The 25,623-nt window shown below is 31.9% G+C and overlaps 1 protein-coding gene across 1 annotated transcript; it reads left to right on the forward strand.

The window, feature by feature from the left end:
* On the forward strand, positions 1-25,119 carry LOC118184354 (uncharacterized). Its single transcript, XM_035354009.2, has 2 exons — positions 1-352; positions 24,290-25,119. The coding sequence occupies exons 1-2, from the start codon at positions 1-3 to the stop codon at positions 24,946-24,948; spliced, it is 1,011 nt and encodes a 336-aa protein (XP_035209900.1). The 3' UTR covers positions 24,949-25,119.
* The last annotated feature ends 504 nt before the right edge of the window (positions 25,120-25,623 follow it).

A 25,623-nucleotide genomic window follows, 5' to 3' on the forward strand; every position in this document is an offset into this window, starting at 1 on the left:
ATGTCTGACAACGGTGAGGAAAAAACTGTTTGCTCATCTAATTCCTCTGATGCCAAAGCTCCATTGGAAGATATAAAAGCACCTCCGCCAGTAATGGCGCGAAATTCGTTTTCTATTGCCAGCATTCTCAGCCGAGATGATCCAAAGAAAGAATTCCACGTGATTCCTAGCGATATGAACGCTTGTCTTGCCAGACGAAACTTTCAGAATATGGGCTTCGAGCCTCGAGTGGCTTTCATGCGACATACACAGAACTTTTGCAATCACCAACAACATGCACTGGTGAAACAGATTTACCCTCATTACGCATGGAATCCTGTCCCTCCTCGAGATGAAAATAGGAACAATTCAGGTAAGCAACATTTATAACAATAATTCAAAATAATGTTTACTTGTATTTAAATCTCGATAACCCAGAAAGCTGAGTTATTATACTGCAAATCATAACTGCAGAATGGAAAGTGAATTTTTCATCTTATCGCTAGTAACTCTCATTTCAAGAATGTTATGAGTATCTCTAGAAATCAGTGATTTCCATAATGTTAGTTTGGGAGAAGCGTTGTTAGCTATTGAAACGTAGCGAAATTATATTAATCATAAGAAATTTTTGTAATTAGGTCAAAAGTTAAGAATCGAATGATTATCATATAGTTGTTTAATTAGCATCGTAAAATTTAAAGGTAGTATTTTGGACTTGCTTAAAGGTAATTTAAATAGTATTTTAAGACTTCTTTAAAGTAGCATTCTAATTGTATTCTAAGACTTGCCTATTATTCAAACAGTATTCTAAGACCTACATAAAAATTAAAGTGGCTCGTTACAATTCTTGCACTCCAAAGTGTTAAAGTAATATGCACTACATGCAAATCAGTATTTGAATTAAATGCAAAATATTTTGAACTGGAAAGTTAATTGCTACTTCGTAGTGAAATGCTAAACGTTGAACGTTTTGCTCATAAATCTTATGTTTACAAAGCATATTGTGTCACAAACTCGCTAATTTTTCCTTCTCTTCTGATTTTTAAGCAAACTTTCGATAAGCACTCTAAGCAGAATGCAATTATTAAGTTATTAGTGATCAGTTTTACAAAATCATTATGCATAATTTGCTATGGTTTGTCAATAATGGATATGAAATGCTTGTTTATTCGAATAGACAAAGCATCGGAATCCTTTCAAAACTCCATATTATCGGGAAATGAATAAACTGCTTAATATAATCATTAACATTAAATTGTTGTAAGACTGATAGCAAATTCTTTTGAATCGATTTATTTATAGACTAAAATAAAAGAAATGAACGAAAAATTTTTATAAAATTAAAATTATTGGTATTACGTGCAACAAGGGAAAAAGTACATACAGATTTTATTCATCAGTGGTATATCGAAATTTTAGACGAGTAAAAATTTAATACGGTATTTACACTCAATATGAGTGAACCAATTCCTAAAAAACTCAGTACTTTTCTTTGATATTTGTACATACGCTAATTTTTAGTTTATGCAACTTTTATTTAATACCATTTTAAATTAATATATTTTAAAATAACACATTTCTGATCACAGTATTGTCAGAAATAAAAATTTTATATTTAAGCTACGAAAATATGAAGACATATATCTATAAAAAATTACTTACAATGAAGCTTTCTTCCCATTTCTTTTAATTGGAAACTCGCAAAAGATACTTGTAATATTATATAATTAATTTTGCTCACTTTCAATCTGCCCATTTTCTTTGGAAGAAGGGAAAGAAGTTGTCTTCTTTTAACAAGCAGTCAACATTAAAATATAAATAGTTTACATTTCTCAATTTAGTTTTTTTTTTTTTTTTATGTTATTTAAAGAAATAAAGTAAGAAAATAATTTATGTGCAACTGGTTATGTTTAATTTTTTTCATTCAAGTCTGTAAACAGAAAAACTTATAGTTTGACAAATGAAATTTAGTTGAGAAAGTGCTTTCCAAAAGAAATTATCAGTCAGTCATACAAATTTATTACAAATAAACTTTATTAATTTTCTTCTTTTAAATTCATATGTTCAAATAATCGTGTTAAAGTTTCCTTTTAAGTTAGCATTTTATAGTACTAAAGCAAGTAGCCACGAAGACCACTTTCCTAGAGAACCAAAATCTCAAGTTTAAATTTAAAAATCTTTGAAAAAAATGTAAGATAATTGATTAAGAATATATGAGAGATACCAAATAACTTCAAAATAAAGTTGTATTTTAGAATGCGCTGACATATGCCCTTTTTTTTTTTTTCACTTTAAAATATAATGGCACTTTCTTTTGTCCCTTAATTTAATATAAAAATTGTAAAGAAAAGACTAGCTAGAATCGATATAGACAGGTATTCGTATTCGATTGTCCTGAACTTCACATAGTTAATTCTTTCGCCTCACCTAGTAGCCGAGTAGTAAGACCATTGAACACGGGTTCGGTCCCAAGCCAATGGTTGGTTTTCATGATTTTCCCCATGTGTGACCTGAATACGAGCCAATTTCATTTAGAAAGTTTTCTACGACACTATTATTATATATTGTAACCATGCTTATTATATTATGTATACATCTTCTCTCATATATGCACAAATTTTGTATCTTGTTATGCCTTTTGGCAGGACCAGTGTTTATTTAATATTTTAAATTGCTCGAACTTATCCATTATTTATCCGCCTTTTTATTCTTTACCCCGTATAACTTTTTCACCGAAGGAGTTCTTGTTTATTCTTCCAATTGTTGTATGTCTCCCTTTCAGGATATTTGACACCGGCTCGAAAGGCTTTCACCAGATGCCTCCCCCATTAGTCGACTCTAGTTCACTACACCTTTAAACTCTTATCTCATATTAACTTGTTATTAATAGTTTAATGTTAATATCTTGCTTATCTTTATTACCCTTTTATTATAATTTAACGATTTACCTTAAAGTTATTTGTGATAAAATTTATTATGTAACTTGTTACTTAAATTTCTTCGCATAACTCAATTGTTTTTTAAAACTTAAAAATTTTTTTTTTGTGTTAATATGCACACATAATTAGTAGTTTTTAATTTTGTTCGATAGGGGTAGGGCCTTCGGCCCAGGTACCCAGGTGTATACACAATTCCCCCATGAAACAGAGTTCTCTACGAAGGCATTCCTCCCCTTAGGCAGATAAACCTTCGTGTGCTTTGCCATACTCAAATTATGAATTAATTCGTCCAGTTTTTAAACCAATTACAGAAAACTGAGGAACTGAGATTTATAAAGTTAATATTTTTTGTCATTTCTTTTTCACAAAAAGAAAACTCATAAAATTATAAAAACACATACTTTTGTTTTTGTTTGTCGATTGTTTTGTAATTTGCATAAGTGAACATATTTTGAAAAGTAGATACAATGCTTAATTTGTTTCAAATGAATAAAAAGCTTAATCGAGTTTCTAGGTTACTTAGTCGCATCTATTCGTTACAAGAATGAAACATTTGTAATCTACGCAGCAAGTGTTACTGAACTTTATGTGTTTGAAATTATTCGATTTCAGGCTTACAAACACATAAATGTAATAAAAGTATGTTTTAGGGATGCAATATATTATTACACATCACCTTTAAATATTATGGCTTTTGAATGACCCGTTTTAAAAGTTTCTGTTTCGTCTTCTTTTACTAACTCATAGGCTATTTTGGTTTCAAGACCTCAGATGGTGTTATGAAACGAATCAACCTCTCTTAATATTTTCTTTTTCTGCTTCTTTAACTGTAACTTCGCAGACGCTTACACGTGCATCGACAATTTCGCGTTCATGCTTATATGTGAAGCTTACCGGCAAGACGCAGGCAAAATATTATTATTATATTCATTTTCATTCAAAATTTAATTAAAGTTATATTTACGTTTATTTGTAAATGTAATTTTCATTCTATTTTTAATTAGAAAGTTTTGAATTTTCACTATTTTGCTACAATTAAAAAAACGCGTGCTTCAGAAGTTATTGTTATTTTTTCCTTCAATGGTTTGCAGTAAATATATTTAACTTTTGGATTTATTTTATTGCATTAATCACTTATAATCAGTATTATTTTTATACTGATCACTTTTCAGAATCTTGCAATTTTTATTTGATTATCACAATGTTTTTATAAATTATTTTGCTAACTGGTTTTCTGCTTTTAAATGATTTATTTCTTTTGTGAGATTTTTTTATCACTACATCCTACGGCTAACTCGCTTGAATTTATTTTATTGGTTTACGGGGCAATTTTGGTCGAATTTACATCAGGTAGATTTAGACTACATTAATGAACAAGTGACTATTTTATATTCAAAACTATAGAATTGTTTAGTGATTTTTTAGTTCATTTTAGAATTTTTTAGTGACTTTAACTTTTGGCATTATTACATTATTCTTTGCATAGTTCTGAAACAGAGCTGTTCTATTACCTTTGTGTTGCGGCTCCCGCTTCCTTCCCCGAACACACGTTACAAGATTATATGAGCACATTAAGTTATTTTTTTCAAAAAAATAACCACAAATTTTAAATTAAAATTTTTTCGCTTATGCTTTGATCTGTGAATTTCTGGCTGATCTGGGGAAAATTGATTTTTTTTTTTTTTTTTTTTGTCTGTTTCTTAATCGACTCGTGGCTTTTAACGCTCTGTTTATTGGAGCTTATTTCATTTTTCGGCAATATACATCAATCCATTTATATGCCCAGTAATTTCCTTAATCTTGAACAGTTCGATCAAGTATGATTTTGTTTAGAATAGCTTCATATCATTCATTCATTTTCAGTTAAATAACTGAAAAGTAAGAGTTAAAAACTTAAAGCACTACTGCTAACAATATTTTTAAGAAAGCTAGTAAGCCAGACTTTTGAAGTGGTTTCTGAATTTAACCTTTTTTTTATATTAAAAAAAAATCTTAACTATTGTTTTTAATGAAATCAAATGTGATAAATTTAAATTTTACTCCAGGGATGAAAATGGTTGAATTTTCATCTTCTACAAAGTTACTATTTCAGTCTATAAGACTATTATAATGTAAAATATAGGTATGGGTGTAAGCAAGGATTATATATTGATTTTTAAAATCATATACGAGACTACGAATTTTCTTTCAAATGGTTTGAAATCGTAATTAAATTCAGGTGTACTGAAGAATGTCCTGAAAATCAGGATGTGAAATAGTTCTGGTATTTTGTTTTTCTTGAAGATGCAATCTCGACGTAGCGCAGATTTGTTGCATTCCGAATGGAATCTCATTATGAATACAGCAATTATTCCAAGCTTACTTCATTGTGTAATAGTGTTACTCACTTAATGACATTATACCTGAAAGATTGAATTGCGAACAAAATTAATCCTAAAATTTTAGCAAATTTAAATGAATTCATGTTGGCTGTTAGGCACGATACTTATCTTCCAATTATGAACAATTTTAACTCTATAATTTTTAAGTATACCAAAAGTGGAAAATGCAACCTGTTCTTGAAGTCCCTGCACCTAAACCACTTAATCGCAATCTTTTTCAATTCAATGTAGTGTGGTGAGTTAACTAACTTGGTTTAAAGGATTCATTTGGCTACCTGGGTTTGGACAAAGTTTAGAAGCTTCCATGTTCTTTGTTATTTCAGAACTGCTCTGGTTACGCTTTTTTTAAAAAATAATATCACTCACGAATATAATACATGCCATAAATGAAGTAAGTACATTCAATGTATCTCAAATCTCAAGTGTTAGAGTAGATTTTTCCTGGCTTTAAAAATGTTCTGACGTTCAGAACAAGGTTAAATCAGTACACATTTTTCTGCTGTTTACAGTTAGTGATCATTAGGAAGCAGGATTCAAAAGCTCTAGCTTTGTCCCATCTGATTACAGGAAAATGGGGCTGTTCTCGATCGGTTATGTCACAATCAACGTCCGTCGCCCCACGAAGCATTTGAATTTCGTTTCATGCCTTAAAATATTTCGTGCTTCATGGTATATAACATCGCTTTTCCCTATTTTCTAGTTGCGATATGCGTTGTTAACTTTACAAATAACATAGTTCTAATTCTTCCCTTTCGGTTCACTTTCCATGCACTGCGTTTTTTCAGCATTTCTTATCTTAATTTCTATCACAATGTAATCATCTTTCGGGTCATAGCACGTAGAATCTTTATAGCATGGCTGAAAAAGCTTCCATTTCACATCTTCAAGCTCCTCATTTTTACAATCTCCCTCTTCAGCACTCTTTGCTAAATTAGCATAACGAAAATAAGTTCCAATAGCTGCCAAGTTCCGCCACCTGTATAATATAGTGGTTAGGGAAGCCGATTACGATACCGATGGGCCTGGGTTCGAATACCGGAGAAGGTACGGTTGTAATTATTCATTCCCTCAAAGGAGGTAACGATGCCTCCACAATAAAATATCCACTGCTTCCGGCCTTAGGAGTGGCCAATGTTGAAAAAAGACAAATAGTGCCTGCTGTGGGGGGGGGGGAGTTATCAAGTACCTATAGTTACTGTAACAAGTTACCAAGACTTTTTTTGGTACTAGCATTCCATCAAGAAATGAAACGTCTCATCTTGATTTTTGTACTTCTCCAAAATACTTGAAACTGCTTTCTACAATGGACTTCAAGCTCTTGATTACGCATTGGTTGCAGCAACAAGTTACATTTGAAAGCAAGTAAACAATCTAAATTCATTCTAAACTATGCTTAAAACTGGTCGCTTTCTGTAATGGACTTCAAGCTCTTGATTACGCCTTGGTTCATAGATTGCGGCATCGAAGTTACATTTGGAAGCAAGTAAAAAATCTTAATTCATTCTAAATTATCGACTTCTGTTTGTGTGTAGTACTGTTATCAATTAAGAATACAATCTTTCACTTCTGGAGGAAGTTCTTTTCACTTTCATAACTACTTCAGTTTCGATGACATCCATGCCCTGCAATTAACTTTATAGGAAACGGGTAGAATTTTTACATTTCTGAAGAATCTTCAGTTTTGAGTTTCCCAATCATCAAATGCTTAAGACGCTCATTGCCGCTTACAAACACACAAAAGAATTTTTTTCTTGCTATTTTTACAGTTTGCCTCCAATGCAGCTTTAGACTTGTATTTCGGTTTGACATTATTACGTAGACCACCTCAGTTCTCATTTCTCGAGATCTAATTTTGAGACGTTCCCCGATTCTTCCATAATTTTCCCCATGAAGAAGTATTGTTAGTTGCGTAAAGGATTTTGCTGGCTTTTATGTAACCGCGGTGATGGCGTTTCCTAGTTTTTACGTAACCGCAATGACGGCCATAGGGCTCTACTAAAGTAGGATATTTTTTAAGACATTGGAATAATAAGATGAAAAGTATATAAAAGAGATGCAATAAAATGGATAAAAATATATACGTTTGTTGCTTTAATTAAATAATCGAAAGCATCAGCATGTTTTGAAATAATATTTGAAAAGGAATAACAAATGTTTTGGCCTTAAACGAAACTTCAAACCACAAATTTGGGAAAATGCAGAATTGCATTTTTTTAAATCAAATTTAAGTATGTAAAAAAAAAAAATCTTAAAATTCATTCAGTATACTACAGTGTTAATTTTTCTGAAGTTTTAATAAGGCAACTGAAAAACAGAATGATTTCTTAGTATTAAGTTTTCCAGATTGCGTAAAACCTGCCCTCCTTGCAGAAACATTTAGTATATAGCAGACACGTTTTCTTTACATATAAAACAAGCATAAAGAATGTTTCATATTGTCATTAAATAATACTTTTGCACGTACTAAACAGAACTCATCTTTTAGACTCCTATTTCTCGTTATTTCCTACGCATGAAAATCTATATTCATGTATTCATCAAGATTTTCTCTTTTCGCTCTTTCGAAGAAATGAAAAATGTGCCTTTTCGCACCATTATTCAATTTTTACCGGCGTCCTGCTAAATTTTCCCCTTTAGCATTCCTAAGGGTAAGCATAGCACAAGTTGGAAGCAAACTGTAATACAATAAGTATACAATCTAAACGAAACTTCAAGGTCATTGTAAAATCTGAAAACTCTTAGGCCTGTGAAATTTCATTCTGCATTTCAACAGAACCTTTTTCACAATTTTGTGTAACAAAGGGTACATCAGATTATATTCGACTAGCAAAATTTCCTGTTTTTTGATAACATAATGACTTATAATATTTGATGCCATTTCTAAATCGTTCAATGTTATTTTAATATTTCTTTTTAAATGTTTATAACGATTCCATTTCATTGTTTTGTGATTTAAAAAAAAAACTCAAATTTGAGAAAACATAATTTTTATATGAGTATAAATGATTTCTTCTTTTCATTCTTAATTTTTCCTAAGGACTTTTCTCGAGTTTCTACAGTCTCCAAATGCAAAGTCCTTAAGAATGGGAACTTGAGAGTTTCAGCTGCGGAATTCTGCAGCATAGTCGTTATGCGTAGAGAAACTAGTTGCATAAACCACTTTTGCTCACACTGAGTCTGGACAAACCAGAGGATGTACTGTTTCAGCAAATTTAAATTGAAATGAGACTATTACGGATAAATAAGAGAAACTATTTCTTTTATAAAATTGTTTTATATTTTTATTTTTTTATGTACTCTGCAGTGCCCGATTAAAAAAAGACCGAGGCCTTTAAACACAGAATCCTTTCAGTGGTCCCACGGCTCACTATCATTAATTTTATGAGAAGGAATTGTGAGGAATTAGATGATTTTCAAATTCCATAAAATCTCAGCCCGCAGGCCTGAATTTGTGGGTCTATGAAGTCTTATTAGATCCCAGTATTCCGTTTGAAAAAGAATCCTCTGTATGTTAGTCCCTATTTTCAATAACGCCTCGCCATAATAATAGCGATTTTGCATGTATAGTGTATACGTGCTACAGTTTTGTGGTGAATAGGAAACCTCCTATGCTTTCGCGGGAGGGGGGATATATAAATTTTGAAAATATTTCCTTTTCGCAACTTGTAAATGATAACTATTGGTTTCAGTTTTATTGAGAATAAGGTATTTAATAGTATTATGTGTATCATTGTTATTGACGAGATAATAAAATAATAAACTTTATCAAGCATTATGAAATAATGCGGGTAAGGTTGCATTCAAATACGATATTTCATACTGGTAGGCTGATTTCCCATTACCAGTTGTAAACACTAATTAAAATTTTGGAATTTTTATGTCAATTTATGCTGTGACTTCAAATGAAGTGAAAAATGACGTAAATGTTCTTTTTATTCTGTGTCTGCACTGCTTTTGACAGTCTGTTAACCTAATTAGTTATCTAATTATCCCCGTTTAACCTTCCCTTTCCTTGATAAATATTTAATAATCCCTTTCCTTGATAATATTTGTCTTCGATCTAAATATAAGCTTAACTATCGAGGATACAGACAAGAGCTAAAATTAAAAAAAAAAAAAAAAGTTTAGAAAAATAAAACAGTTCAAAGCTAACAAATATTATAAGGAATTTTCTCCCTAACCGCCTGCTTTCGTGGTCTGGAGTTCGAATCCCAAAGAGTTCAATGCTCATTTTTCACGTTTTCTGCTCCGGTACACGCCTAATCGCTCCTTAATACGTGTTTTTTTTTACTCCACAATACTTTATAGACACCGGTTTCGCGCGTTTTCCATGACTTGCACATAAATAATACATACAAAAAGATTCATGATTATTCTATTGAAATATATACAATATTCAAATCACCTTTCAGTTATTAATAACTCGGCTCCAAATGAGGATTCTACTCCTTCACTCTAGCAAATATAAAATTTTACTCGCTAAAAATACAAGTGGTCTGAATAGACATCTAACTTTACAGGATGGTAGCTGCAACATTCTCAAAATTACAAATTTATTCGCAATTTAATCAAATCTAATATGCATTCTGGTGACAGTCGATGGAAGAAATAGAAGATGCAGAAAATTAACGTACACTTACCTGCTAGTTACCCAACCTACGCATATGGAACGTAATACTAGTGTTTTAACCATTTCATTTCGCCTACAGTCGGAAGATTTAGGCCTTAAAAAAATTGCAAGTTTGTGATTTTCACGCAACAAAATCGTACGGCAAAGGAATAAAGAACAAAACTTGCAATAATGAACAACGCAAGGTCTATTTAGCAGACAGAATTAAAGTTAATATTTGTCGTAAAATTCAAAAATATATATATACATCATTTACAATTAATTTACATTACGTTTTACATTACATTAATTAATTTTACATTACATTGTATTTGGAACAGTAGAACTTTTCTCTTTGCTATGCCTTGTATCACAAAATTTTGTTTTTATTTAAAATCAAAATATTTTTTTATTTTTCTCTACCGGATTGCTTCTTCATCCTCAGACTAAGTTTTAAACTGTGTTCTCGGTTTATTTATATGTAATTTTACTTTCTACTTCATTTCAATTTTAAATTCGCTAAAAATGTCTAATTAAATTCTTTTATTTGATTTGACATTAAAAATTTTACGCTACGTAGGAGGGGATTTCAAAATTTTCGGATGAATTGTTTTAATTAAATACTTTAGAATAATTCATTAGCTAATTTTGGATACAGAAACGCAGCGGTATTCAAGTGGAAGGAGGATTGTATTTGAGTCTGATGTATTTTCCTCTTAATGACGTTATATCAGATTTGATTGAATTCCTCTTTTGTATTTTTTCCGGTTTTCGTAATTTTTAGGTTTTAGTTTCACATTCCTTTAATTCTTTTCTAGATATTATAAGGACTTATAATATCTAGAAAACTTATAATATGTAGATCTCACATTTTCTTAGTTTCCAAATACCTTATAAATATGCAATTTTTAATTTGCATATTTATAAGGTATTTTGAATTTTTTTGGTATTGAATTTCACTTCTTTTGTGTAAAATAGGTTCTAAATTTTTTACTTTTTGTGTTTATATATATACATCAGGGAGCGCATGATTTTTAACATTTAAGAAGCATATACTCTTGTTTGATGTTTTTCCTGTTGTTTGCGTTAGTTCTAATAATTCTTATATTTAATTGTTTTTATGTTTATTACTTGCAAGTCGCGTAAGTGGAATATATACAACTGTAAGGTCTTAACTACTTTGGCACTCAAGAAGTCATTACGGACCTTGGGAGATCCCAAGATTTTAGTCTCTATAGCTTTGAAGAGTCTAAATAGTTTCATGAAATAGAGGCCAGTTATTATTTTAACACTGATCTCGCGACTTTTCCTCGGTTCTTGATATATAGAAGATAATTTCTATTTAAAGGATGATGGAGGGAGATAAAGGTTTAAATCAAAGAAAATCGCACCTTTAAAACAGTCGGAGAGCTCACGAGATTATTTAAATCGTGCAAAAAGAGAAAAAGATAATTTTATAGATTTAATCATTGTGATTAGAATTTTTTGTGCTGTGTGTGAATTTTCAGTTACATCTAAACATAAAAATTCGTATATATTCTTACATGACATACTTCAGTGTGATTTCTGTTGTTCCTATTATTATTAATACAGAGTTTTGTTAAATGTGTATGACTGAATTAAATGTTTCGTCTGTAATGTTTTTTAATTTTTGGTAATATGAGCGAGCAAAAAAATAAAAGAGAATTTATACACAACAAAAATATTTACGACTGTTGATGAAATGCATTTTACTTGACTACTGCAGCTGATTGACTGCATTTTAAAACCCAGAATTCATTATTTGTTCATAGGAGTGAAAATCCTACAGAAATTTGAAGTTTATTGCGTTAAGAAGAAAAGAGCAGAATGAAAAATATGTTTTAGCAACAATCGCGAAAGCTATAAAATACAGATAATAATTTTAAAAACAAGAACAAATTTTGAAATTTTTATGTTGCAACTGACAGGAATCCAACTCAGGATATAGAATGACAAAGGTAGTTTTCAGACAAACAAGTACAGTGTAATTAGTCACAAAATACAGCCTAATAATTCCGGAATTTGAATCACACTAATTACGCTAAAAAAATAAGGCTATGTTTGTATCTGCTCTCCACGTACATTTGTTTTCTTCAGCTATACAGCCAAGCTGTTTATTTACAGTATTTTCTTAGGAACTTAATCGTGAGATCGGCGGTAAGGGAGAATATTATCATTTCAGAAACTATTCACGAATTAAGACGAAAGAGTACTATTTAAAGGAGTATACACTGAGTACTCAGATGATGCGATATTTATATAATACAAACAGAAAAATACTACAAATAGCATCTCTAATCCTCCTGCTTTATATACCCAGGATATATGGATATATCTGTAATGAAGTGTATTGGTTAAAAGTCTAGCACTTTGTACCCTATCCACTGCAAATCCCATTCTGCTACCCCCTTGGGCATCAGTATCGACGGGAACGAGTCAGATAAGGGTTGTAGAAATAGAAACAAACGGCGGTACATTTTGCACCAAACATATGGCACAAAACATTTTAAACATATGGGAGATGAGAGTATGTTTTGCATCTGCATGTATATGGTTCAGTTTGTTCAAAGAAAGCTAATTTTGTGTTATTTTAATTGAAATTGATTTAATTTTTTTTTTGTAAAGTTTTATTTGAAGACAGAAATGTCACCTCTTTTCTTATGCTTCAATACTTTATCCCCCACTTTGCATCATTTCCGAGTTCATTAAAGGCATTAATTACCGCCCCAGCATTCTTAGTTCAGAAAAATTTTAATTCTGGAAATACCAATTTTCATGAGCAATGAAAGGGGTCAGGAAAGCATTTTCAAAAACTGTTAGTTTAGCAATAAGAATGCTGATCAAGATATGATGTAAGAACAAGTTATGTCGCTAGTTTTTATTACAAAACTTGAACGTACTCCGTTGGTTTTAATAAACTGTTTTAATTATTTAATTAAAATGTATTAATAAAATATTTCGTAAAATAGTTTAAAAACTCAATGTGTGATACAACCTTCCCACTATCTCTTAGTTGTTCTTAACTTATTTCTCTGAATGATATGCATCAGCAACTGATACCTATGATACTGTTGCTAAAACGGAGCAATTACTTAAAGAAATTACAGATAGAAGTGGCCAGTCCCATTTGTTTCCCCATCACTCTTTTCCCACTACCAACTCACCGTGTATTTTGAGTCCTCCCTTTCCTGCACAGACATTATACGCTTATATCCATTTCTTCACCAGGAGTTGAACCCGGGCCCATCGGTACGGCAGGCAGAGTCACTAACTACTATACTGGATGGGCAGCAAGAAAGTGCAGGGAAACTATTCCCGAGTAACTTTTTTGAGCTGCCGTTGCATTTCCGCCTGCAACCCCTTATTAGATAAAATGTATGTTGGTGAGATCTGCGTTCGTAGTGTGATGCATACCACTCGAAATTCACAGAGGGAATGCCGCTTTACGCCTGCAGAACATTTTTACCTATAGCTTAACAGCGTGCTGTATCACCTCAAAGCGTCATTTCCTCACACTTATTCCATCAGGAAATATTCTTATTTCTGCGGTCTTTACTTGTCTTTATATTTTTACTACATGCTTTTGAATCACCTTTAAGTGAAATTATACACGCGATATTTTCCATTTTACTTTATCACTATATATATATAGATTTTCCACTTCAAAAGTAGCCTTTCTACAACAATATTTAAGGCTTTTGTCCTGAAATCTTTGAAAATATGAGGGAAATTTCCCATGGTTAGTAGCTAATTGCGAAGTATAACAGTTTCCCTAAATTTTTTATGCTGGCAAAATTTCCGACTTCGCCTTAAATCAAATTTTTCTTGTTAGTTTTCCTCAGGGTACATCAAAGCATATTCAGAAGTGCATATAAAAACATATAGGATGATCATATATTATTACATATGTGCTATTATCATGAACTATAATAACGAAATTATTTGATAGTTACTAAGCTGAAGCGTTTGAATGTCATTCTCTAAAAGTTAATTATTTCATAGTCGTTTACATATAAGGCTAAACAAGCAAAATAAAAATTTGCTTTGGGTACCAAGGGACCAAGGGGAGGGGTAATAAAAGAAACTTATCATGGCTCATTTGGTACATAATTGCAGAGGTGGGGACTTATGATCCATAATAATTTGTACATGCGTTTATACGCTATTGAAAGTTTAAAAAACTCATCCCAAAAAATCAATTCGTAAATGAATTCAAACTCTTGTCTTTTATTTGCAATATTATTTACCTATCTTACGTATTTAAAGTAAAATTTAAGAGCATTTAATTTGCATATTTTAACTCGCAAAAGTAATGCTTTCCGCAAACCTTACGTTATTTGAATTTTATGTTGAGTCGAGTTTGTAATTGTTCAAGCGTAGCTCGTAAGAAACTGCAGTAATTATAATTCTATATCTATGCTATTTGCTTTAAATGAAACATTATGCAGCAGTATTCATTCGGATATAATCTAGAAAATTATATGTAAAAGAATATAAATACAAATCGAAGTAACATTTTTCAAATAAAACATTATCTAGTGACAGTTTTTTCCTACAGTGGGAGAGTGACGCTGGATGTGGATGATAAGGAAAAGAAATGGCGACTTCTATTTCTCTCATAAGACCTCCAGTGGACGAGCTGTTAAATCGCTGAGCACTGGTAGTTCGATTTCAGGCGAACGGTCTGGCTGCAAGGGCGATTTCGCGTTTTTTCCATGTTTAATATGGATGACAACAAGTTGTCTTAGAAAGCCCTCCAGGAAGGCATTCTTTTCTTAAGCAGATAGCCCTCGTAGTTTTTACCATTGGCAAATAAACCAAAACTGAACTACTCCTCTCGATGTTGAAGACTGAGTGTATCCGGATTAGTCTGACTTATCTGATATTCTGAGCGGCATTTCACAAACATGTCTAGAAGAGAATGACTAGTTATGCGCTTTTTGCCATCGTAAATAGCCTTACATCGTAAATAGCCATACAGGAACGTCTACAGCTGTTATTTTAAAATCGCTTGGTATTGGATTCCATCTATTCTAATTTAACTAGCGTCGTGTCTATCAGTTAAAAGCCTCGGTTAATCTCTTCAATGCAAATTTCTTAACGTCTGGAGTTGGCGGTAAATCGACATAATATTCCGAGTATTTTGAGTGTAATTAAACAACGAATATAACGGTGATAATCGAGTGATTAAATTAGCAGTGAGAATATCGTTCGAATACGAGTTAGGAAAAGAAAGAATCACTCAGGGAGTATAGTATGTTTTCAGGTTGAATGTTACCGTTTTTGGAGCTTTTATGAGAAATGGAAGACGGTATTCCGTTTGCTATCATATACTAGCTAATTCGCAAATACATAAATAGATAAATAAACAAATAACTAAACAGTACTTTGTCTAATTTCAACATACATCATCGGAAAGAGAGATGGACTATCTCTCGTATTACTTAATATTAAATTATTAATTAATGGTTATTGATTCACTACGTGTTGCCTTCCTGCTTTCTTAGCGAACTTTTTCAGAACACTGTATACTAAGTGCAAAATATATGTATATATATATAAAGAAGGTATATATAATGCATATGGCACTAAGACTTTCTGTTCTCTTGCCACGTAACTCTCTCTTTAAATGAAAGTTATTTTATGGTTTGCTAATGTCTCAGTATTTTTGTACTAGTAAGTTTCAGTGTGAACAGTTTTCATATGCAAGATGACCAGAGATCGGAAAAGATTTTTGTGCATCCAATGTGCATTTAAATGTTTCGTGCAAGAAAAAAAAAAAAAAAAAAAAAAAAAAAAAAAAAAAACTGTAATCCTTTTGGAAAAATGTAACTAATATTCCGAGTATTCCGTAGAATAATTAAACAATCACTTTTTTAAATTTTAATGCCTATCAAGAAGAACTTTAGAATTTAAAATTTGCAGCAAGTTTTTGGTCAGTTTTATTGCTTTCCATTTTAAAGGTTAATGCATTTACTTAAATTCCTAACATAATAAAGGAAATGAGTTATAAGTGAGATGTAGAAAAAGTATTATGTATGATTTATTTTTTCGCTAGACATCCTGAAGAACCTCAGTTATTTCTTGTCTGTAGTCATCTGAGAATATATTTGAAATTAATATTCTGCTAGATACCCTTAATAAATTAATAGCTTTAATAAAAATATCCCGTTGACCTTTCACAATCGTATAACATAATTTTACATAAATTTCAAACGAATTTAATTTTGAAATAGCTCAATATATGAGATATTCATAGAGAAAGGCTGTCTATTGGTTTTTGTTTTATGATATGAAATACTTTAGGGAAATAGATGCATTTATAAAAACCGCTTTTTACATGCATTATGTAATTAATGCCGGTGGACTCCGCAGAAGAGGATGTAATTCTTAAGCAATGAATGAATGTTAAAAAGTATATATATAGGACTATTAGGAGTATATGTATGAATATTAGGAGGACATTGCAGCACTGATATTTAAAATAAACTCTACCTTACTCTAAATATTAGTAGCAAGCGTCTCGAACAGGAGTAAGTGATTTGGGAAAATTTGGAGATTGATTCTCTTTTTGTGGCCTTATTTTATATTTTCTAAGGTAACGGACAATTTATTAATACTTTGTTTTTTGCTGTATTGATTTCAGCTATTTAGAAATTTTTTTAATGAGTTTAACATACACCAAGTTTTTATCTCAAGATATTTTGAGTTATTTAGAGATTCCCCCCCCCCGAGAGGAACTGATATTAGTAAAGTATAATCTTACTGTAAGAAATGTGTATTTTTTCTTCCTCCAACCAATATTCTCTTACATACCCTTAGAAACTGTATCTTTTGTGTTGCATGCATGATTCTCATTTCTTTTAGATTTAAAAATTATTGGTTGCTTTTAGAACGATTTAACTCTGTTTAAAGGAAATCAAATATTCATAAGGTATTTTCATTCGAGTTCAGGCTTTAATCACTTAGATTATAACTGCATTAATAGCTGACCTAGTATTTAGAGCAAGATTATATTATTTAAGGTCAACGATAAAGATAATTATTAGATTTATATTTCAATTATGCGGGGGGGGGAATCCATTAAAATTAAAATTTTATTCGAATTATTTTACACGGATCCTTTTTATGAAGGTTGATAACAGATACCTTTAAAATTATTGGAAGCTAAAAAGAAATAATCTTATGTCTACATAATCATATTTTTAGAAGATCAGCATGAAACTGGATTTAAAGATTGTTTAATTGTAACCCATGCAATGCAAGTCAAAATATTAATGCAATACAAATAAAATTCAAAAGTAAAGATTTATATATGAACTAAGATCTAATAAATTATTATTAAAAACTGGCATGCCGTAAATTTTCTTCCTCAGGAAAGAAACGTAGCACTTTCATTTAGCAAAATTTTGTTCTTTATTGATAAATGTTCTTTCCTAGAAAGAAAATTAAACTGATTCAGCTAAATTCTCCAGTAGCAAATTTCCATTTAACCAAACTGTTCAATATTTATCTTGATACAAATTTTTAAGCGGAAATCTTTCTGTGGTATTTTTTCCAAATGGTACTTCTGTGTTGTAGATGAAACCAGGCGACAGAAAGTTGCTTATGTGATGTTCACTAGCAGCATTCCCATATTCGGTTTCTACAACAAAAAGTATACCATTCAGTAAACTTAAAGCGGCTAACAATTGCACATTCGGTTAGCTATTACAAACCTCTTATACTTCCTCTATATTCCTCCCTTTTTTTGTAGAACGATTCCTTTCATCAGCTTACCGATGAGCAGTTTCGTACAATACAAATCAGCAGAAGGTACCGTGGGGTACCAATGCACATCAATAGATGTGCTTTTAGCGACAAGATTTCACGTTAAGATTATCATTGAGGCTCTCTGCTAATCCCTTAATCTCGGCATCCTCTCTTAACTGACTCTCGCTGCATTATACTCGTGAGAAAAATAAGCCCCCCTCCAAAAAAAAAGATATGTCGGAAATCATACTTCCCATCCCTCCCCATATCCATCCCATAAAAGACGCGATTAAATTGTAGGGATACAATTTAGTTCAGAAAAGTAATATGGCACTAGAAGATGTATCATTAACCTTTCCATTATACTGAATAATAGCCTAAAATGCATACATGTTGCTATCGGACTTGAAGAGTGTTTTACCTGTGATTATGGTAATTAGCTTTAAATAACATACTCAACTAAATTTTAACTCATCATCAGATAAGACTGAGACATTTTATTGTAAGCAGAAATAGTCTCTCTGTATTTGATTTATGTTAAAGTATTCTTTATTAGTTCAGCAACATCAGGAGTGAATTGTAATTTTCAGATTCTCAAAATGATTTCTCAACGACAGAGCTATATGTTATAAGTATTGCATTAATTTAAAGAGGGAAAACTTATATTTTAGTGTGAAAAATGTAATCTTTTCGGGATAAAAGTAGGAGTATGATGTGCGATGAAATAACGAATATAGCGGCAAACTTTTTTTTCATCATGCTTATCACAGTTTTAAGAAGGCATTATAGATATAACAGTACATACGCATATTCCATCAATGCACATTAATTATAATGGTTACTTACTTTAATACACCTACGGATGTTTAATTCATTTGGAACTGAACTAACTTTTAGATGGTAAAACTGCTAGTTCTAGATTTCAAAAATATTTAAGCAGTAATGAAATTTTGTTATTTTGTTGATAAGAACATTTGATACAATTATTATATCTTGAATTCCGTGCTTATTATTTGAGTTGCGTTCTGAATTTTGCCTTTCAAAAAGCACATGAAAGCAGAAGAGACAATGGGGCTGGAGTTAACATTTAAACTGCAATTTTATTTTATCAGTTAAAAATTACTATGCTGTGATCGCACTTCATTACTATATAATATTTTAGTTCAAATGTATGTGCACATAATAAAGCAGTTGACACTCATTACAATGACTGCTCATTTTAGCTATTGTTCCATTAAAAAGACCGGTTCAACAATTCTCTAAATAATGTGAATGTAAATTAAATCCGCTTTTGTTACTAAATTCCCTACGTTTGGGGTACAAGGAATCGTAACTTGGCAATTGTAATGCATTAAATATACTGTGATGCATTAGGTTATAACACAAATGCATGTGTATGTAAAAATTTAACATACGTTTAATTCAGAGATATAGGTTTTAAAAAAGATAATTTTTACTTTTGTATATATATTTTAATGTGTCGAGTCTTATGAGTTTATGCAGTGTAATGTAGCACTTATATTTGAGTTAACACTCGAAAATCGTATACATTTCTTAAATTTGTATAATGAAATTTTCACTGTTAAAAAACATGCAACTATTAAGATAAGAGATTGGCAATGTCTAATGGCTCTCCGAGAGACGGCACGCCTCTCGGAGTGAGAGAGATTGGCACGCCGCCTAGACGGTATAGTGGTTAGGAGAGCCTGCCTCTGATATCGAAGGGCCCGGGTTCGAATCCCAGAGAAAGCATTTGGATGTAAAATTGTCTGTCCCTTTATAGGTGGCCGCCTATTAGGTGCCTCCGCAATAAAATGACCACCACTTATGGCCTTAGCAGTGGCCAATGCCATTATAGGAAAGTGCCCACTATTGGGGAAGAAAAAAAAAAAAAAAAAACTATGACAATATTATTTTTTAAAAAGAAACTTACATTCCAATAAGAATGCATAGAAATTTTTACAATACAATATCTAATAAGGTATTTTCATTTCTACATCACAGTAACTTGAACCTCTCTTGTTCTTACATTTGTTTCTGCTATTCCTTAAGCCTCAAATCATCTAATGCATAATTAGAGAATGTGAATAGGAGAAGTTGTATATATATATTCAGTTAAGTCTGGATATCACTTCGTGTTTGCTTATCTGTGATTGGTTAGTTTTGTATCAGGCTCTTTCAAGGTTTTTGTATAATGTTTATCTTCAAGAGTTAGAAGGGTAAGGTTCGGCGTGACCTTCACGGGTACTTTGAGAGGGGGTTTGCATTTGCTATTCATAAGTTTACTGTATGTAAAAATATGCACATTTTAGCATTTCAGCGAGCAACTTTTCATTTGAAAGTTAAAAAATGAAAATGTCTCATAGTAACTAACTATAAGACTATATATAAACAAGCATAATTAGACATACAGTACTAAATATGTTGTTGTTGTGACTTATCTCACGTGTCTAATAGTAGCATCAGAACAAGCCCCTTTGAGCACCACACAGGTGACAGTATGACTTTGCTTAATCATGCCTCTAGTTTTGGTGGAGAACACCCCGTGGAAGGGTCAGTTTCTCCGGGGCTACTTTGGTAGACGGTTGCACGGATTTTGGCGTTTTTTTGGGGTGGGTGAGCGATACGACATATGGTAAACCCATTGCTAGACAAGTTATTTATGGTAACCGATACTTTGTTGTCATTTTATTTAAAAAATAATGCGTTTTATTATGCATAAATTCCATGTTTTAAATATTATTTATGGCTTCTAAATATTAAAATTCAATTTAATTTTGCATTTTTATTTGAAAAAATTGACGTCCCATTTCTTTAAAAGTAATTGGCCTTAATATCTATAAATTTAATCTAATGTTTTAAACATTATTTATGGCTGTTAAATATTAAAATACAATTTAATTTTGCATTTATGTTTGAAAAATTATATTATTATGTATGATTATTTAAATAATTTTAATTTTATGCGTGATGTAATCAGCTCCCTGATTGGTTACAGAGTATTTGTGCATTAACGAGCTGTAATCAGCTCCCTGATTGGTTACTGAATATTTGTACATTACCGCGCCAGTTTAAAATTTTATTATTCATCTCTTCGAATTTCTTACATTTCATACGGAACGGATATGTCCCTTTCAAAGATTAATGTTGTTATTATTAAGTACCAAGAATTATTGGTATCGGAATCAAAAAAATTGTCCTTTGAGACCTTATTTTGGCAACCTGGTTTTCTTAAAGATTTATTTATAAATTGTTGCAAGGGTCAGAGGAAATTTATTTTAAATTTTTGGAAGAAATCTCGCTAATTGCTTCTTCAATGAAGTGCGAGAAATGTTGATCACAGATGAAGATCGTTAAAAGAGCCGATTCTGAGGACGGCAGTATATGGTATTGTGGTTTACGGAGGAAGAAATAACCGCTGTAACGGTAAAAAAGTATTAGACATTCCTTTTTTTTTTTACCGGCAGTAAACTTCTAATTGCTGTCATTTTAGCTCTAGTATACGAAGCGTTCTTATTTACTTATTTTAAAGTATTTGGATTTAAGGAATTTTGATGGTTTTTAATTCGATATTCAGTTTAAGTAAGATTTTAATCCAATTAAACGTTGGCGCAATGTTTTTATAGCGGTGTTTTTATTCTATTTCATTGCTATATGAAAGTAATAATTTAACCTTACGTTAGTATTTTATACACGTAGTAAATGTATTTATTTACATTTACCTGCCATCCTAAAAAACAACGTTTTAAACAAAAAATTAATCCATTATTTTTAACGATATTTTTTTAAAGTTTCGAATACTTTACTACGGGCAAAATACGTAAAAACAGCGTTTTTCAAGATGGCTGACGATTGTTAAAACCGCGCCAACAATTGCGCCAAAGTAAATCGCCAAAAATCCGTGCAAGCGTCTACCAAAGTAGCACCGTGTCTCCCACCGCTCTTTCCCTACCATCAACCTCTCGAGAGGATTTTCAGCTCTCCGCATATTTAGAATGCCCCATGCCGCATGGACACTATACATTTACAAACATCCATGTCTTCTCCGGGATTCGAACCCGGACCCTTCGTTACGGCATTCAGAGTCGCTAACCACTATCCTGGTTGAGCAGCAATATTAAATATACTAAGATAATAATCGAAAACTGGTAAACTGCTTCCGAATAGCGTTGATCGCTAGGATAAGGCTCGTTGCATGGGTGTTCTTTCAATATGCTATTTGCATGTACCCCTTTTTTTTTTCTCCTTCCTGTTATATGAATTAGAAGTGTGAAGTGTAATATTTCATCAGCTGCAAAATCAAACCAAAACTAGCATTTTTAGACGAAAGCTTTTGAAAAATGTAGCTTTTCACTCATTTATTTCTATTTTATTTTTCGAAGTTTAAATGGCCTTTTGATACTATTACTTTTCGGCCACAGTTTTCTTGCAATTTCACATAAAACTGCAATTATGGTCATGTCGTTAGTGTTTGGTTTTTTTTCCAATTTTCAGTTTGTCTTCTTCCGTCTTTTTGATTGAAATAATGTGCATTAAACAGTAAAATATATTAAATTAAAAGAAATCTTTTATAGAATTGTCTAAACTAAATATTTTTTTCAAGAAAGCGAAAATTTGCGCCAATTGGTTATACATAGTTTCGGTCCCAAGATCATGCAGTTCTTGGCTATAATACTGTTATGACATGTTACGGTTCATTAAAACTTAAGGCTAATAAGAAGGTTTTTTACAAATGAAAGAAATAGTAAAAAGTACGGAGTAAAACTATATGAAAAGTAATGATGAAAAACTATATGAAAACTGAATAAAGAGTATTCAAACTCCACTTGCTGTATTCAATATTACGCTGTCTACAGTATCTGAATAGCAAGCTCTATCTACTAAAATATTCTTAATTTGGTTTGCACTGGAAATTTTATTTGAAAAGCTCAGATTGTCTCTTTCTTAAAGGATTTATTTTTCAACAAAGGGAACAGTATAAAGACTTCTGTAGTTCATATATTGAGATTAAACAGAAACGTTTACGTATCGGGGGAGAATTGTATTCTAAATTTGCAATTTTTCCCTCCAAAGCTTTTTTTTTTTTTTTACTGTGAAAAAGGCAACGAAAGGTGTTCGAAAATTTGAAACATCCATAAATGGTGTTTTGTGGCCCATCAGTTGAAAACACCTGTTTCAAACGCAGTTATTCGGTATTAAATGTCTGTTTAAGGTGGATATCGATTAATGCAGGAAGGTGTTGGAATCCAGATATATTGTGACAAGCTTCAAAGCATCTACTGTATTAACATGCTTATAAATCTCGATCATTGGAGCTTAGCTTCAAGCATGCACACCGATGAAGGGTAAAGCAATTTTAAAAACTTCTTAAGAAGTTTCTTTATAACAATTATTATGGCAATAATGATTCCAAATTATTTGAGGCTGTAAATAACAGGTGCGCAATGAATACAGAGAAGCAGTTAAAATACTTTCGATAAATTCGAAGAGAAGTTGCCTTTACGTACTATGAAAGACCATGAAAAGACACAGAGGAACAGATTCCTGCATAGATAAACTATCAAACTGCTATGGGATTACAATTTATAGGGCAATGAAGATAAACTAATCTTATTCTTACACCTTTCGCCATTGCAGTTATAATTAGAAACTTCAACATTGCTGTTTATTCTTCAGATGCCCCGGGGCCCACCAGCGGCCGAGCGGTAAAGACGCTGAACACTGGTAGCTCGGTCCGAAGTTCGAATCCCGCGAACGGGCTGGCTGCGTGGGCGTTTTCGTGGTTTTCTCCATGTGTAACGTGTACACGAGCCAGTTTCCCTTAGAAAGTCCTCCACGAAGGCACCCCTCCCTTTAGGCAGATAGCCCTCGCGTGCTTTGCCATAACTGAATAATCCCATCCCATCCCTCTTCAGATGCCCCATAATGGTTTTCATGTTCCGAAAGGTAGCTTAAATATTAATTGACTAAAGCACTAAATGAAATGTTGTTTGATAAATATTTTAGACTCATTAGAATTATAAATGTCACTAAATTAAATACTGATATTTGACCAGAAATTATTTTTAAAAAAATGTTGTCAAGGGAAAGGGTCAAAGCAAAAACATGAATTTAAAAGGTGTCCTCTTTAAAGTAATTCCAAAGCAAAACTGTGGAAATGTAAATACTACAATTAGATTCCTTCGCATTTGTGTTAAAAAACTAAACGAAAAGCAAATACAGAATTAGTAAAGTATGAATATTATTTCTTAGATGCTTTTGCTTCCCATCAAGTACGACTGAAATTAATTATTATTAAGAATTATATTCGTACTAAAACACTTAGTTAAAAAAACAATTGGGAGTAAATTCAGAAGCGAAGTCTTAAGAAATTAAGACAGTTCAAATCAATACGCATTGCTTATTCAATGTTTACTCAAAATGTTTAAAATGTATAAACATATATGCAATGATTATAGCCTCAGTACCTTTTTTCTACTGAGAAAAATTTACTTCTGCTAGACAAATGGTTAGTTATAGTTTCTAATTTTTTAAGTCAGTTTATGGTAAAAAAATATCTGAAAATGTTTTATTAAACAAAATCTGAATGATAAAATTTCTCTTCGCAGAAAGTCCACTACCATCACATCAAGCTTCTGGTTCCCCTCCCTTCCACTCGCCTTACCGTTTGGATCCAAATACCTCAAGTAGATCATCGAGTCCAACTGCCGCTTCAGCATCCCAATTCCGACAAGATTCTGGAGGCGAAGGTTCAGACTCCGAACATGAGACGGGCTCTAAATCTCTTTGTTCAGGAGAAATATCTGGAAATGGTGATGACAAAAAAGCAAAAACTCATAGACGGAAAAAGAAAACAAGAACTGTCTTCACAAGAAGCCAAGTGTATCAACTTGAAGCGACGTTCGAAATGAAACGGTATCTCTCTAGTTCCGAAAGGGCTGGACTTGCGTCTTCCTTGCACTTATCTGAAACGCAGGTTAAAATATGGTTCCAGAACCGCCGCAACAAATGGAAGCGACAAATGGCAGCAGATATGGAAGCAGCCAATTTACATGCCGCCGCTACGCAAAGACTTACTAGAGTACCAATTTTGTACCACGACCGAGGTGTAGCCTCCAGTGGCGGGGCGTCTCCTATACCAGGTAATGGGTTGCCTGTCGTGACTGCAGCTGCAACTGCATTTCCAAACTATCCAGCTCTGTTTTATCCACCTTATGCTACTGTCCAACCCACTGCTGTACGACCCACGCTATCAGGAATGGGTTAATATAAAATCTATGAATATTGTATATAGTATCATAAATAGTACATTATATATACATTTATATATAGTCTCATCTATTAATGATGTATAATATAATAGAAAAGGATGAAAGGCGTGAAGAATGTCATGTTTACATAGCAAAAAAGCTTAGCCAGTAAGAAATTAATACAAAAGTTCCTTTAGTTAAAATTTTCTCAAATACATAAAGCATGATTTCAGTGATTTCGATTATGTTAATGATAATTTATTGAATATAAATCAAAAGTGATGTTAAGAGATGTAAGATATATAAACTATTGTTCGAAATTCGTTTTGCTTCTTAAAAAATAAGCTTCAAATTTTGTGTATTTTCGAACAGCAAATAGTAAACTAAAGAATAATATTTTAATTTATGTAATTTTGCATTTTCATGAAAATTATTTAATGGTTATCAGTTTTATGAGGAGCGAAGATTGAGTGCTTAGCGTATGTAGTTGAAATACACTTTTGAAGGGTGGAAACATGTTACGAACGGCGTGATTTAAAATAGTGAGCTTAAGTGATTTTGCTTGTCTCATAACCGTACGTTCATTTTTTGCATAAATGTTTTGAAAAGTTGCCGCCCAAAACTTCCTTTAGTTCTAACTTTTTAGCCTTAAGTTATTATGTAAATTCCAAACCTTTTACATTCACGTGTTA

The sequence above is a fragment of the Stegodyphus dumicola genome, chromosome X1 (assembly GCF_044657685.1).
Source record: "Stegodyphus dumicola isolate Sdum_Otavi_A_Nest chromosome X1, ASM4465768v1".
In the NCBI taxonomy this organism is placed as follows: Eukaryota; Metazoa; Arthropoda; class Arachnida; order Araneae; family Eresidae; genus Stegodyphus; species Stegodyphus dumicola.

Bases quoted from the DNA above. Each gene is read 5' to 3' on its own strand.
- LOC118184354 (XM_035354009.2), top strand. From the start codon at position 1: ATGTCTGACAACGGTGAGGAAAAAACTGTTTGCTCATCTAATTCCTCT. The intron at 353-24,289 runs GTAAGCAACATT...TTCTCTTCGCAG, and splicing joins TGAAAATAGGAACAATTCAG to AAAGTCCACTACCATCACAT.